The sequence below is a fragment of the Aspergillus chevalieri genome, chromosome 3 (genome assembly GCF_016861735.1).
Source record: "Aspergillus chevalieri M1 DNA, chromosome 3, nearly complete sequence".
NCBI classification, from domain to species: domain Eukaryota; kingdom Fungi; phylum Ascomycota; class Eurotiomycetes; order Eurotiales; family Aspergillaceae; genus Aspergillus; species Aspergillus chevalieri.
The window spans coordinates 1,840,386-1,854,625 of record NC_057364.1 but is presented as its reverse complement, the minus strand read 5'-3'; the positions used below and the strand labels follow the sequence as shown (position 1 = coordinate 1,854,625).

The 14,240-nt window shown below is 50.9% G+C and overlaps 5 protein-coding genes across 5 annotated transcripts; 1 reads left to right on the top strand and 4 right to left on the bottom strand.

The window, feature by feature from the left end:
- Positions 1-110: 110 nt before the first annotated feature.
- LHS1_2 (uncharacterized protein) lies at positions 111-5,357 on the bottom strand (the record flags this gene model as incomplete). The annotated part of the gene is made up of 1 exon (XM_043277315.1): positions 111-5,357. The coding sequence occupies one exon, from the start codon at positions 5,355-5,357 to the stop codon at positions 111-113; it is 5,247 nt and encodes a 1,748-aa protein (XP_043135206.1).
- A 927-nt stretch (positions 5,358-6,284) lies between these two features.
- On the bottom strand, positions 6,285-7,131 carry ACHE_30670S (EXPERA domain-containing protein; the record flags this gene model as incomplete). Its single annotated transcript, XM_043277314.1, has 4 exons — positions 6,285-6,367; positions 6,421-6,655; positions 6,711-6,874; positions 6,924-7,131. 4 exons carry the CDS (start codon positions 7,129-7,131, stop codon positions 6,285-6,287), a joined length of 690 nt encoding a protein of 229 aa, XP_043135205.1.
- A 391-nt stretch (positions 7,132-7,522) lies between these two features.
- ACHE_30669A (uncharacterized protein) lies at positions 7,523-9,721 on the top strand (the record flags this gene model as incomplete). The annotated part of the gene is made up of 6 exons (XM_043277313.1): positions 7,523-7,638; positions 7,704-7,738; positions 7,804-7,873; positions 7,941-8,108; positions 8,171-8,514; positions 8,592-9,721. 6 exons carry the CDS (start codon positions 7,523-7,525, stop codon positions 9,719-9,721), a joined length of 1,863 nt encoding a protein of 620 aa, XP_043135204.1.
- A 963-nt stretch (positions 9,722-10,684) lies between these two features.
- Positions 10,685-11,512, bottom strand: ACHE_30668S (alpha/beta hydrolase; the record flags this gene model as incomplete). Its single annotated transcript, XM_043277312.1, has 1 exon — positions 10,685-11,512. The coding sequence occupies one exon, from the start codon at positions 11,510-11,512 to the stop codon at positions 10,685-10,687; it is 828 nt and encodes a 275-aa protein (XP_043135203.1).
- A 346-nt stretch (positions 11,513-11,858) lies between these two features.
- ACHE_30667S (glycoside hydrolase family 15 protein) lies at positions 11,859-13,779 on the bottom strand (the record flags this gene model as incomplete). Its single annotated transcript, XM_043277311.1, has 2 exons — positions 11,859-11,959; positions 12,018-13,779. The coding sequence occupies 2 exons, from the start codon at positions 13,777-13,779 to the stop codon at positions 11,859-11,861; spliced, it is 1,863 nt and encodes a 620-aa protein (XP_043135202.1).
- Between the last annotated feature and the right edge of the window lie 461 nt (positions 13,780-14,240).

Here is a 14,240-nt window from a genome sequence, read left to right as displayed (position 1 = left end):
TAAACAACAACATAAAACACCGTAAACCATCAAATCACATAAATCAATCACTCATAACTAACCCCCAACCCTAATAAACCATGTCACAGTACTCCACCAAATGAATCAAATCAATACTTCAACTTCCCAACCAACCCAAACGTATACGCCGCCTCCGCCTCACTCTTCATTTGGATCATATAGATCTTATACGAACCCCCGGTAACACCTCCCTTCTCTGGCATAGCACCACCAGCATGCGCATCCTCCCATACAGACACTGCAATACCCGTCCTCGCGACGCGCTCGAACGAGCTCTCGCCCAGACACACGTCAAGCAGAACCTCGTTGCGCGTCTTTCCGCGGACCACAATGCGTTTCTGGGCTTCTTGCAGGCCGCTGCGACGGGCATCTGGGTTGTTGCTGTTGGCATCGCTGCTGGCGGTGTTGGGGCGGGCTGATGATGAGGCAGGAGCGGGCATGATGGTTAACCGTGCGGCGCCCATATCGCGCCACTTGGTCTGCGTCTCTCGAACATACATGCGGATCTTGGCGTTTGATAGACCGATGCCGTCGACGCCCTTGATGGCCGCTGCGATGCGGCCGATTCCTGATGTCGAGCCGCCGGCTGTGCTGGTGCCGTCTTCTTGGCCGTTTCGCGAAGTCACCGTTGACCGTGTGATATTGAACATCTTGCTTCCGTTGCCGAAGCGCTTCAGGGCGGAGAATGCACTGCTCATTGTTCCGACGCTGCTTTCAGAGTTATCGGCCAGGGAGCGAGGGGAGGATGCTGAGGCGCGGTAGCTCTTGCGGCGGCGGGGCCAGCCGAACATGCCCCCGGCGGCATTGTTGGAGCGTTCCAAGGGGACTGGCTGGTCGGCGAAGGGGCCTCGGGCGTTCTGAAGCGCGATGTAGGTTGGGTTGTTAATGCGTGAGGTGTTGATTAGGCCGTATAGGACTTCGCATTCGTCGGCGTTGCGGGAGCGGAACATGATGTTGTTACTCCAGGTGACCTTTGATCGATCGGTTGGCGGCGAGCGAATGCTGATGTCAATGGCCGTGCCGCGGCGGATGGGAACCAGGGGTGTCAATTCGAGAGCAATCATAGGTCGTACTTTGCTGGATTGCGAGCCTTCGTCATGACCGGACTCCGAAGGAGCAACGCTCATCTCGTAGGCTTCGACAAGGCCAGGGCTAACGATGATGACACATTCATCAGACAGCAAGCTCTCCCAGGTGCCCTTGTCAGACCAGGCGAAGATCGATGCCATCACTCTAGAAGACTTTGTGGGCTGCGGGGGCACGGTTCGATAACCGACTTGAGACGCAGAGTGAGACGGGGAGATACTGCTGCCAGAAGGAACGATAGATGCCTGTTCAGAAGACCTGGGAGGATCACGAGATTCGGTTGGCGGAAGAGTCGAGTCCAGCTCGTCTTCAGAGTCATCCTCGTCTTCCGAGTCATCTTCTGATCCAGAGTACTCCGATGCCGAATCCATGTCGTACCGTCTCACGGTTGACGTTTCAGAGTCAGAGTCAGAGTAAGAATCAGAGGCTGTAGATGGCTCGTACTCATGCTTGAGCGGCGAAGAGCCCCGGCGTCGCTGCTGTCCGCCAGTTGGACTGAGGACAGGTGCATTCACCACACTCGAGCTGGGTGAACGGTGAGGCGGCGGCGGCGGCGGAGGCTCGTCGCCATCTTCAGGTTGACTAGAACCGGAATCTGATGGGCTGTGACTCTTTCTTCTGGTTGGAGTCTCGGGTAGATCATCATAAGCCAAGGAAATTTCATCCTCCTCATCCGAAGGAGAACCTAGGGATTCAATTACATGGGTATAACTGCTTGATGGGCGAATCTTGGGGATGGAAGGCAGGCTCCTCGAAGGTGTAGATGAGATACGCGGGGATGGCAGAGATGAGTGCTCACTCGCAGGAGGCTGGGGTGACGAGCGCTGCTGTTCCTTGTTGGACTTAGGGCCGTGACCGGGGCTAGGAGATGGAACAGGAAGCCTGCTCTCGCTGTTCTTGGGGGTGGATGGAGATGACTTGTCTTCGGGAGCTGGCGAAGGGCTTTCACCGATACGGGAAACTCGTTTGGCTTTCGATCGCTTGAGCCCTGGAGACTTATCGTCCACGGGAGTCATGGCCCGGGGATCTCTGGAGTGAAGGATAGAAGGCTGTGGCGACGCTGTAGCAGGCCTAGCAGATTCTGACACATAGTCAGATTGCCGTGTGATATCCGTGCTCAACGAATCTCGCGATTCCAATGCGAATGAAGATCCAAGGATACTTGGTTCTGTGGATGGGTCCTTGGGGGTCAGGGAACGTCGGGCGGCACGAGAGGTTGCCTTTTCTCCGATAGGAACATCAAGGTGTCTCGGGCTTGGAGGTGTTTCCTGAATTGTTGGAAGAGTGGGAGGAGTATCTTGCTCTTGTTGCTCCTGCTGCTGTTGCAACTGCTTCTGTCGTTGTCTTGCCCGATCAATAAAACTCTGGCTTCTGCAGATAGTTGGCGGGATAGGATGCAATCCAAGCAACTGAATCCATTCGAATGCGATCTCTTCCTCTTCGATCTGGAGCGAAATGACTTCCTGCCAGGCCTTCGCCTGTCCTGGCGGACTGCGGATCATGACCACAACCTCGCCCTTGGTGTCGCCATTGCGAGCCGAAACGCATCCAGCATCGATAGGCGGGAAAAGCAACCAGCGGTCCGAGTGGTCAATTTCGCAAATAAGCAGGTCACCGCCAGCACCATTGATTGGTGCATTGTCTCTCATCAGAAGTTCCGCGCGGCAGTCAATGACCTGACCAGTGGAGTGGTAAAGAGACAAGTTGAAGAAATCACGTGCTCTCACACGTCGTGTCTGGTCAACGGTGACCCCAGCCAGGGCTCCGAGGGTGGCCGGATCGCGAGCGCGAGTCGGATCGATGCTCGCAGCAGATTCATCTTCTAACCTGGCACGTTCTTCCCGGGCGCGACGGCGAGCCTCTGTGACAAGGGCCTGGTAAGACGATGCAGTTTCGTCGGCTTTGGATGACGGTTGAAGCATGTTGATGCCTTTAAAGGTTTTGGCCAGATACTTTAACCGAACCAGAGGCCGTTTCAGCAGGTATGCCACGTCAACCTTCTCCCCCTCGCTATCCACAACGTCACCGTTTTCGTCCCGTGCCATTCCTTCATCTAAGCTCCTTGTTTCAGAGTTATTATTATTGCCATCTTCCTTGTCATCCTTGTTCTTCGCGGCCTCAGACTCGTCCAGAGGCGCCAAGTTCACAATTACATCTTTAAACCCCAATCTCCAAGCTTTGAGGTAGTCTCGATACACTTTCTGCGCGCCAGTAGCCCAATGTAGCAAGGTGTCAACTTGGTCTTGGGGAATACGCTTGTGTAGTGACTTGAGACGCTCGATGGCCACACCCATGTCGACTATCGGCCTCGTAAAGTTCATCTCATCCTTCGGGTCCATAGAAGGCCGAAACAGACCTGCTGCAACGGCCGATTCCGATCTCGACAGAACACATGTGAGAAGCACTGGGATGACACCACCGACCAGCGTCTTTAGCTCACGCATGTATTTGGCCTCATCTGCCGATAGCTCCCTAAGTAAATCAGTAACGGTCGCATTTGGAGCGTGGCTCTTGTTCGATCGTAGGCTTCGGGCGGATCTAAGACTTCGGCTCCTCCCGTTCGAGCCAGACAGAACAGAGATGAGATCATCATGCGTTGTGAGCCGTCGCTTCAATTGCGTGGTAACGAGAGGTAAAGAGTTGGGGTCAAACTGATCGCGTTCCTCTGAATCCGGAACTTCCTGGACCGGAATCGACTTGGCCTCCTCCTCTGACGGGCCTTGCTCAGTTGTTGGTTCCTCTGGTTTCTCGGCATCCCCTGCCTTGTCCGACTCAGCGGAGGCAATGGTAGGGAGCCGATTGCCAGTGGTGGGAAAGGGTCTTTCACGTCCAAACGGAACAAGCGCCTTGTCATCAGATGCCTCTGCTTCCTCCGGAGGGTGAAATTCCGTCTCATCGTCCTCTGGTTCGGGTTCCGCACTCTTCTCGCGCGCTTTCTCAGACGCTTCGCTTTCCTTATCATTGGCTGGAGACCTGCCTTGCTTGCTTTCGGAAGACTTTCTCCTAATCGATGGCGGAGGCGTATGGTCTGGCCCCCGCAAACTCGACAGTTCTCCAGTTGATTTCTCCTCGTCGGCTTCGATCTTATCTCGTGAACGTCGAACGTGTGTACTCCTCCTCCGAGACCGATTTTCAGATGGTGGTTCGGAATTATGGCTTCCTTCTCGTCTACGGGAATCAGGAGTATGGTGCCTATCCAAGCTGTCACGAGAGGAGTGCTTGGCCTTGTTGGGTCGCATGTTCAGTGGCGCTGGAATCTCAACATCCGATTCACCATCGTGTGTGAATGTGTCCGGGGTTCCGGAGAGCCACGCCTCGATTCTTGTTCCTTTGGGCCTTGGCGGTTCGGGTCTCGCGAACATCTTTCTCGATTCATCTAGCATATGGCTGAAAATACCGCCCTTGGGTGGTTTAAGAGAAGTAGCAGGAGTGGGCCGCGGTTTAGCAGCGCTTGGTTCCAGCCCTCGCGCACGCTTTTTCGACAACTCGGCGAAGTTTTCTTCGAGTGTTGCCCAGTCCATATCCGCCTCGGGGGGCAATGACTTTGTCCTCGATCTCTCTGATATTTCGGACCGTTCATCTGGTAAAGACCTTACTTCCGTTTCCGGTCGGGAATATGAAGGTCTTGGTCGCTCAAGGCGGCTGGTATCATTACCGGTCCTTGCAGAGAGATCATGGGTGGACTTGGATTTTCTGTGTTGTCTGACGGACTCTGGGGTAACAGCGGTCCTGCTCCGTTCTCGACTCCGCGAGGCCTGAGATGGCCTGGGCTTATCATCATTAATCGTATCCCTTCTGTCCCGTCTAGGTGGTGGCGAGCCTAACGAATCGTTGGTGGTATACTCTGAAATACGCTTGGGCGGCGGTAACTTGGTCTGTGGTGTCTGAGGGGCATTCCGGTTGAGCTTCCAATGTTCATCACTTATGACTCGTTTCCGGGGAGTGCTTTCGCTCCGAATTTTTGAGGTACGTGTTTGCTTGTCCCTCGCAGTTGATCTCCCTTGAGAGTTATTGGCGGCTGACTTGTTCTCCTCGTCCTCCTCGTAATAAACACAATCATTGGCGACGACTACCCCTCCTCCTTGTTGTTGCCATTTGCGGACCTTCGCACGGACGGAGCTCGTGTCGTAGAGTCCCAACTGTTTCCCGATATCCACTGGTTTCTGCTTCGGTGCTGAGGGCCCTTTGTTGGGTGTTGTCGCAGGATTTCCCCCGCGGTTGGAGGCGCGGTGCGGAGCGGGCGACGACATCGATATCTGCAAACGCAAGAGGGAACAATGAGTTAGCAGATGCTAGATAACAAGTATTCGACGCATTTGTAGCCAGATTCGAGGATGATTGGGATTGTTGATTGTCGACACTAGCTGAGACAAGGGACCAACCAACGACGTCACCGGGTGTTTGTTTATGAAACTCGATCAAAACACAGGGAGGCACTCACGGTCTATCGGACATGCCCTGAGGCAGCAACAAAAGAGAAACTGGTTCAACTGCAATACCGCTCAGACCAGCAATCCATGCAAAAGATAATAAATACTTGGACGGAGTTGTATGGTAGAGGGAGTGTACAAGAGGCGGTCAAATGGCAATTCGGCGGCGTTATGCTGCCGGGGAAACGAAGCGCTGATGAGACCGAGAAAGCGCTGGATCTGCGCCCAACGGCGATGAAGAATGCGAGTCCAATGGCGCCAAAATAGTTTATTTTGCAGCGCAAATTTGTTGTCTTCTCCAGTGGTTGTTCTCGTGCAGAACAATGGTGGCTCTAGCTGCGACCTCCACGTGAGACTGTCATCCGATGATTGTCCCTCCATAAACTGCTATGCTACCTACCGGTGCTCAGAAAAATGACAATGACCTGGGAATGTGACCCGATGTGCTACCGAAGTCCTAATACTTTGATCTGGGTTTTCTTCCACTTCGCCTACGGGTCTAGAGTGGGCCGATTGCGACCTGATCGCAGCCTGAATTTGCGTGTCCATAAATAACTCTTCTGTACTCTGTACGTAGTCTATAATCCACCGCGGATTGATCCGTATTTTGGAGCACTGCTGCAGAATATCATAGGCCCCTCGCCGCCGGCTGTATGTACGGAGCATTCCGTGGTATGTACGCAGAGCTCTTTGGTCCCTGCTCGCAACGTTCTAGATTCGCATACCCGATTCTCCAACCGCAGACCTCTATCGAGACTTGCGCTGATTCGCCATCTCCTGCACACTCTTCAAAGCGTCCGATATCGTACCGACACTTTGCCACAGATAATCTATGTCGCCTGTTAGTATGCGTGAAGAGAAAGGGGGAGCAGGCGCCACTTACAGAAGGGAATGACGATCCAGATGAAGTTCATGAAGAAATAGTAGATCCAAAAGTAATAACCCTCCGGCCGACAGTATGCCACCCCGTGGACATAGTGATCAAACAAGCTCGTCGCGTAATACAGCGTATCCCCGTACAAATGGCTCATGCAGACGATTATTTGCAATGGATGCCGGAGTGAGTGCTGGGTGAAAGTTAAGTACGCGACCAAGTAACAGAGCGGACCCCAGACGAACTGCGAGGCATTTAGCTGTTTGTCCACACGCCCCGGTAGGTGAAAGCCGACTTACCACGGTGATAGTCTCCATACACAACACCAGCGTGTCTGAAGTCATATACCGCGAATCTGATAGGGCATACTCCTTCCACAATTGTCCAATAAAGTCCTGTCTAGATCCCATCCGATCATGATTGAAGATAAAATAACCTTCGAAGAAGCAATGAAGGGTTCCAGCTACATCCTATTAGCCACGCGTGGTTGCACGCGAAGGGGCCAGGCATACATAAGACAAACCAGAGGATAGCAAATCTGTCGCCATAGCGCAAGCTCGATTTTGCAAGATTGACTATGGTCCAGGTTGTTCCCAGGAGAACGAGAGAGCTCACGCTGGCCACAGCGAGAAGCGTAATAACTGACGCTTCATTGGGAGAATACCCCGCGATTGAGGCGTCTATCGGATAGTAAGGGTGAGGAGGAATCACAGCAGCCATATTGATTATTTTCAGAGCAGGAAAAGAAGGTAGTTGAGCTGGTAATGCGTGAGTGACGAGGAAGAGTTCAGCTAGTCTGCCGATGCTTTATATGCGAGGCAGATAGGTACGGGTACATCTCCGCACAACATCAAGTAGAGCACTCTCAACGGCGATCTTGAGTATGACTGCTCTTTATTTTAAGGATATCTTCAATTATTATAGCATTTCCTTATAGTAGGCTGTTCAAGTTCTGTATTCTTGGATATAGTGCACTAACCCAATGCGGTTAGTTAAAGCCTCAGGCATCAGATCCTCCCGATGGCCTCATCCAACGTCCATTCTCTCTCCATGCCACCTTCAACCCCCTTCATGGAGTCTGGAAACTCTTTATACAATCTGTGTTTCGACAATGGCTCCTAATAAGCGGAAGCCCTTGGGGCTTGAAGTGCCCCGTACGGCAGCTACCCTCGAATCGCCGCCCGGCATTGCGGCGCTGTTCGCAATCCGCTTCGATATCAAGACTGGGTGAGTCCTGCTTGAATTTCATGCCGGAATTGAATTCCCTTTGGCTGACGGGCTAAATCTTATAGATACGTGATCGCCTGGAAGCGCTCTATCTCAGATGGTGTGTGATATCGTCGTATGCCCTGGTCGCAAACAGAAGCACGTTAGCTGACGTCGTCCGGATAGTTGAGGTCGAAGGTGTCGTCGAATACAAATCGCTCCCCTCAGGCTTGCATAATGTCGCAGAGGACCTGGTGTATGTTGATCTTGTTGCCTCTTTGCGCTGATCGCATTGTGTTCAACTAACAAACCTCCTTGTCTAGGTACTTCGTTCACGAAGAGTATGCCGGTCTTAGCGCATTCATCAACCTACCCGCGGAGGAAGCCGAACGCAATGCGAAGATGTTTGCTGTTGGTGTTTTGGTTCCATTGAGTTTCGGAAGACTGGGAAAGAGCTGGAGGCATATCCCGAAACTCAAGGAGTTGGTGCAGTAAGTGGTTTCAAACTCGGCTGCGTCATGCTGTTCACCGTCCTAACTGCAGTCATCGTCAGACAATACGCCCAAGATATGTCCAACAGCAAGCCATTAGACGAATACTGGGACACATATCAAGTTCGGGGCCCCGATGTATTACCGCCTGAGTCGCCGCTCGACTCCCCGATCAGCGTCCGGTTCAATCGGCCTGACCCCTCGCATCGCCACCGCGCCTTCAGCGACGCCATGGTGTTGGAATCGTCCTCGAGGCCGGCCTTGACACCATTCCACCCAGCGTCTTCCCTTTCACATTTCGTCGATTCTTTCGGACCTTTGATATTCCCACTATACAGAGCTGCACTGCTGCGCAAGAGAATCTTGCTCATGACTGAAGCGCCGGTACATGAGCCCTGTAACTATGGTATGATGCTTGCGCTACTGCAAAAAAAAAAAAAAACAAAAAACAAAAAAGAGCTCATTGCTAAACAGATGATACAGTATACGATCTTTCCTTACTAGCCTCCTTACCCAATTCCGTCCTTCCTCTCCTTCCTCCGCATAATCTACCCACCCCGCGGCCCCGTCCACTTTTCAACGTCGGCATCCATGATATTCCATACCTCTCTTCGTTTATCGGGTGCAGTCCCCGCGACAGCGAGCGGGATTCGGCCTGGATTGCCTGCTCAACCGACAGCGTCCTGGCTATGAAACCAGAACTCTTCGACGTCCTGGTTACAGTACCGGCTCCCTATACCAAGGACGCGGCGGAGAGAATATACCCCAAGATTACGGTGCAGGCACCTTCGAAACCGGGAATCGCCTCAATTCAAACCGAGCTGAGAGCCACACAACGAGACGCTCGTCGTTACACTAGGCTCCGTCAGGGACTGCGCCATCTCTCCCGCGACGAAAACTCGCAAGTAGTAGATCCCAATGACGATGGTGCCAGTCTCAACGACGCAGTCGACGATAACTCTGACACAGCCTCAACCTTCTCATCCAGCCCAGTCATCGAGCCCTTGTCGTGGGCCCAACTCGCCTACACCTCGTTTATTTGGTGGGCATCAGCGGGCGAGAAGCGCGAAGGTCTGTCAGAAGAAGAGGAAGAGCAGCAAATTGAGCAAGATACACGTCTTTTGGCTAGTGTGGAGAACCTCTCCCACCCCGATCAGCAACCGGGAAATACAGAGAAGCAACCGCCGGAGGTCGCCCTGGTGGCATACTTCCGCCGTCTGACGGCGCAGATCTTCATTATTCTCGCGGACGTTGTCGCGCGACATGACAGTGACGGACAGGAGTCTGTAGACGATGACTCTCAACCTTACCACGATGAACCTGACGATGAAGGCGATGCGAACCCGTCTGTCACTGTGGCACGTCAATCAACACAAGAAGGCGATGATGATCAATCCCCTCTTCTCCAACCTGGCCGTAACGACAAGGATGGCGAAGACATCTACGATCCCAACACCGTGATTATCACCACGGAAGACATGACGGAAATGGGCCTTGACGTCTGGAGTGCCACGGATCGTGTTTTCGCAGAGGAATTGGTGCGTTTATGGTGGAGTCGTCAAGCACGGGTTGATAGTGCTCGGATCAGATGTTGTGGGATTACGATTCTGTAGATGCGGATGTGATCGGGGGTCATGTCTCTGCTATATTTATTATATAAGCCTGTGTATCTTATATCTTCCGCTCTATTCACATCTGTGTCAGTATATGGTATTATATTAGGGTATAATTCACTATGATGACTAGGCATGATTATCCCGTTATGGCCTTACTGACTTGCTTTTATTCAGTAGCGAGCAGGATCTCATGCCCTAATAAAAAAAAAAAAAAAAAGAAAGCAATTTCAAGTTATGCAATCATCTTACTTCCTTCCATTTTACTGATATTCTATAATTGTTTCGCAAGCCTGTGGGGTCACAAAACTTGATTGGTTAATATTCAGTCCAACAGAAGTACAGAACTGATAAAGTCAATGCCACTGTGTCCAACAAGCCCTTTGCACCAACCGAGACCATCTACAATAGAGACAAGGTGGCAAAGCTAGATCATTGTGCCCTCTGACTGTTCTCAACCTTCGATGGCGCCAGTCGAGATGAAGTTGACGGTGCATCATTAGTATTCGCCAGTACAGTATGTGACCAATAGCTAGATGTGTCCTTGTTCATTTGCCTTAGTGTGGGTTTTCTCCTTTTAGGTTTTCCCTACGCTGTTATGCAAATGCAAAGGTGTCTGATTCTGTATCTACTTTAAATTACTTTGATCGGTAGAATAAACGTTTCAACGCCATGTATGCCATCAATGCGAGGCTTTATCTCTTTTTCGTTATGAGATGTCTCCAAGGCTTGACAGTCTGAACTGAGCAAAATAAATTTATCTCTGAAAGTCTCTCAGCAAGCCCGGCCTTTCTCCATGTCTTGGGGGCGTCAGACAACAAACGACTACGGTACAATCGACCTAGGAATTTTGAAATTTATATAGCATCAATATAGCATATGGCAGTTAAGTGAGGGGGAAAAAAAAGGTCTGAGTTTTTTCCTGAACCACGATCCCATAAACAAATGACTAGTTGGTTACACTCAACGACTGCATAGGAACTTGACGATTTCATCAAACCCCTCCGGTTCCTTAATCCAGTGCCCTTCATTCTCCGCCCCAGTGTACTCATGCCACTCCACTGGCATTCCCATCCGCTGCAAACGCCCAGCCGCCTGTCGACCCAGTTCAACAGATACAAAAGCATCATCTATTCCGTGGAGGAGGCATACGGGAATGCTCGCGGGTGATACGCCCTCCTGATTCCCAGCGACAGGAATGGTTTGACCAAGCATAGAAGACACCAGCCGTTGGAACTCAGCACCACAGTCACCACCCTCCTCACCAGCGTCGGCAGCAGAGAGACGCTCTTCGACCTGCCTAGCAAACGGACACCATCCACAGAGTCCAAGTACCCCGCCTAATGCTTTCCCCTTCCCCGTGCCAGAAGCAAGGTAATAAACAACAACCCAAACCACAACTGCCATCCCCATACTAATACCACCAAGAAACACCTTCCCAGCATCCCCAACTAGCTTGATCTCCTTCTCCAGAACCTCTAAGACGTACTTTACTGACTCCCTGAGGCCCTCAACCTGCAACTCCTGCCGCTCCTCAATATCGGTAAGCGAATACGCGTCAAACCACGCCGGTATCTCTTCTTCAAACTTGGTATCCCAGCGATCGCGGGATGTTGGAAACACCCAGCGGACATTTGGGAGAGCAGTTGGAAGATTTTGGTTGTTGGAGGTGTTGGAGGAAAAGAGTTCTTCGGCGAATTTGGGGCCGAAGCTGCCACGGCCGTGGAGGAGGATTATTGTATGCGTGTACGTTGTGGTTGGAGCATGGATGTGTGGTTCTGGAAAGGACATTTCATTATTTTGTGTTTTCTCGGTGAGTTGGAGAGTAGGTAGGCAGGCGGTTGGATCTTTTTCTTTGTTGGTGATACAAGATGTTTGCCTAACACATGACAGCTTATGTCATATATATATATATCACCTCTCCAAATTCATTGCAGCACTGATACAAGAAATGTGACTAAAAGCCTGTGGTGTATTCCCCATTTGCTCCCCTGAATAGTTGACCTCTTCAGAAAACATGCCCAGGTGGTTCGCGAACATCAGCACATTCTCAAAATAAGAAAACGCATTGCTGTGCATCTCTTTCAGATGAGGGTATTCATGGAGATGCCTTTTTGCCATTGATGCCTTTGTCTTGTTAACTAAAATCTTTGACCAGCGAAGAGGCACTTACTCGTCCCATGGCTTCGACAAGCCAGAACGTGACCATGACAAAGGCGCCTTCTTTGCCGTCGAGTCCTGCGATTTATTAGCTGTTCCATCTTTATAAGCTCTTCATATTCAGCGACAAGCATACCATCATGAGCCATCGCATGATCATATCTCAACACCATCTTCGCAGTCGTCAACCCTCCAACCTCAGGCGACTGCAAGATATTCTTCATCGTCGACAACAACCTAGGATCATCCGGTGCAATAAAAAACACCAATGGCGCAATAAGCACAGAAGCATCCATCATCTTCTTGTTCTCATAGCTCATGCTGAAGAACCCCCGGTCCATGTTATAACCATGTTCCATCACGTCTTCATATATCTCATCGCGCGTGGTGCGCCACTCAATGAGCTCCGGGCAGGGAAGATTTGAGCGCTTCTCAGCGAGCCGGATCGCGCGGTCGAAAGTTACCCAGAGCATGATTTTAGAGTACACGAAATGCTGCTTCTCGCCGCGAACTTCCCAGATCGACATGTCGGGTGTCTTGTGCAGCTTGCGGACACGGTTGACTATGCTTCGGATTGCACGCCATTGGTCGTATGAGATTGGACCGACATGCTTGTTATAAAGGTATATGCTGTCGAATAGCGCGCCATAGATGTCATGCTGGATGTGTCCAGTTGCTGCATTCCCAATTCTCACGGGGCTGCTGCCGCGATATCCCTCAAGGTGTGATAGTTCCATTTCAGGGATTTCAGAATCACCTCGTATGGTGAGGATGATGGGGAGGAATTGGTCCTCATTTGCGTGGGCTTTTGCTGAGGGAAGGATGTTGTCAAATGTGAAGCTCATGTACTGCTCGGCTTCTTCAGTGTATCCATTCTTGAGAAAGACATATAGCGTGAAAGCTGTGTCGCGGACCCATGAAAAGCGATAATCCCAGTTCCGGGAACCTCCTATATCCTCCGGGAGCGAAAAGGTTGGAGCCGCTACAATTGCCCCTGTGGGCTTGTATGTGAGCAGCTTCAGTATCAGTAAGCTTCTCAGCACTTGCTCCCGGTAGTGGCCATTATATGTGCACTGCCGTGTCCAACTGGCCCAGAAGTTAAACGTGTTTCGTTCGAGTTTGGAAATGCAGAGTCCAACGTTGCTTTCTGGGACGGCGACTTCGTCACTATGGATGATGAAAGTCACAGATTGCCCGATGGAAAGTTTCAGTTTTGCGGATAGTCCCTGTCCTTTGAGACCTTCCTTATCTTGCAGTTCCAATTGTACACCTGGGGGCGTTTTCTGTCTTTCATCGGTAACCTCCGCATGTACATCAACTCGCAAAGTTTCAGTTGCACTCTTAAATATGAGCGACTGCGTCTGAGATCTGGTAAATGCCTCTCCAGAAAAATGACAAACCACTTCATGCCCATCTCGCGCGTAGTTAAAAGCTGGGAAAAGCTCAACATCCATATCCAACTTCTCACGCACACAAGTCACCTTTCTCACAACTGCAGAATGCCGATACTGCAACGCATCATCGAATTTTGCCTTATACCGTTCATAACACGGACAAATACCAGTGAGAATATTCGTCGGCGCCGCCTCTTGCCCCTTTGCGATAGGGAAATAATCAAGGACATGCACAACGCCATCTTCGTGCATCCATCTCGTTTCCAAAATGTTAGTGTAGGGAACGTATTTCTGTTTGCTAGATGCATTGCATTCCGGGTTCGCTGTTATAGAGAAGTACCCGCCTCTGGATTTGTCGAGGAGGCGACAGAAGACGGATGGGGAGTCGAAAACTGGCCAGCACATGAAGTCGATGCTGCCGGATTTGCTGACCAGGGCAGCAGTGTGCATGTCCCCGATCAGACCGTAATCTTCTATGGGGCAGTATCCTGTTGTGCTTGCCATTGTCGATGATTCTATAAGGGCGTCTGAATATTAGTGAGTGTCTACAACATCGTCTATCCAGAACAATAAATCAAGCACCTGTTGATAGTCTACGATATTGCATCATTGTATTATGATATATCTCCTCCGAGGTTTGTGGGGATTCAACATATTTCATCCATTTGGGCGTCCAATGCAACATCCGATGATATCAAGACTGTTTCTCGTCGCCACAGAGTTATTTATACAGACAACGCCAACCCTTGACTGATATTAATGTGGAGCATCCTATATCCAGTGATATGCGTAGAAAAAAGAACCCTGCTATGCAGGAGGTCATTGTTTGGATGTCAACGATGCTCAGGTGGATCGAATGTTGATGTCAAGAGACTGTCATTCCACGAACACCCCAAACTCAATTGCTATTTTTACTGCAAACGGTAATCTATCTGCTAAACCTGTCAAAGGTGGCCATTTTCACC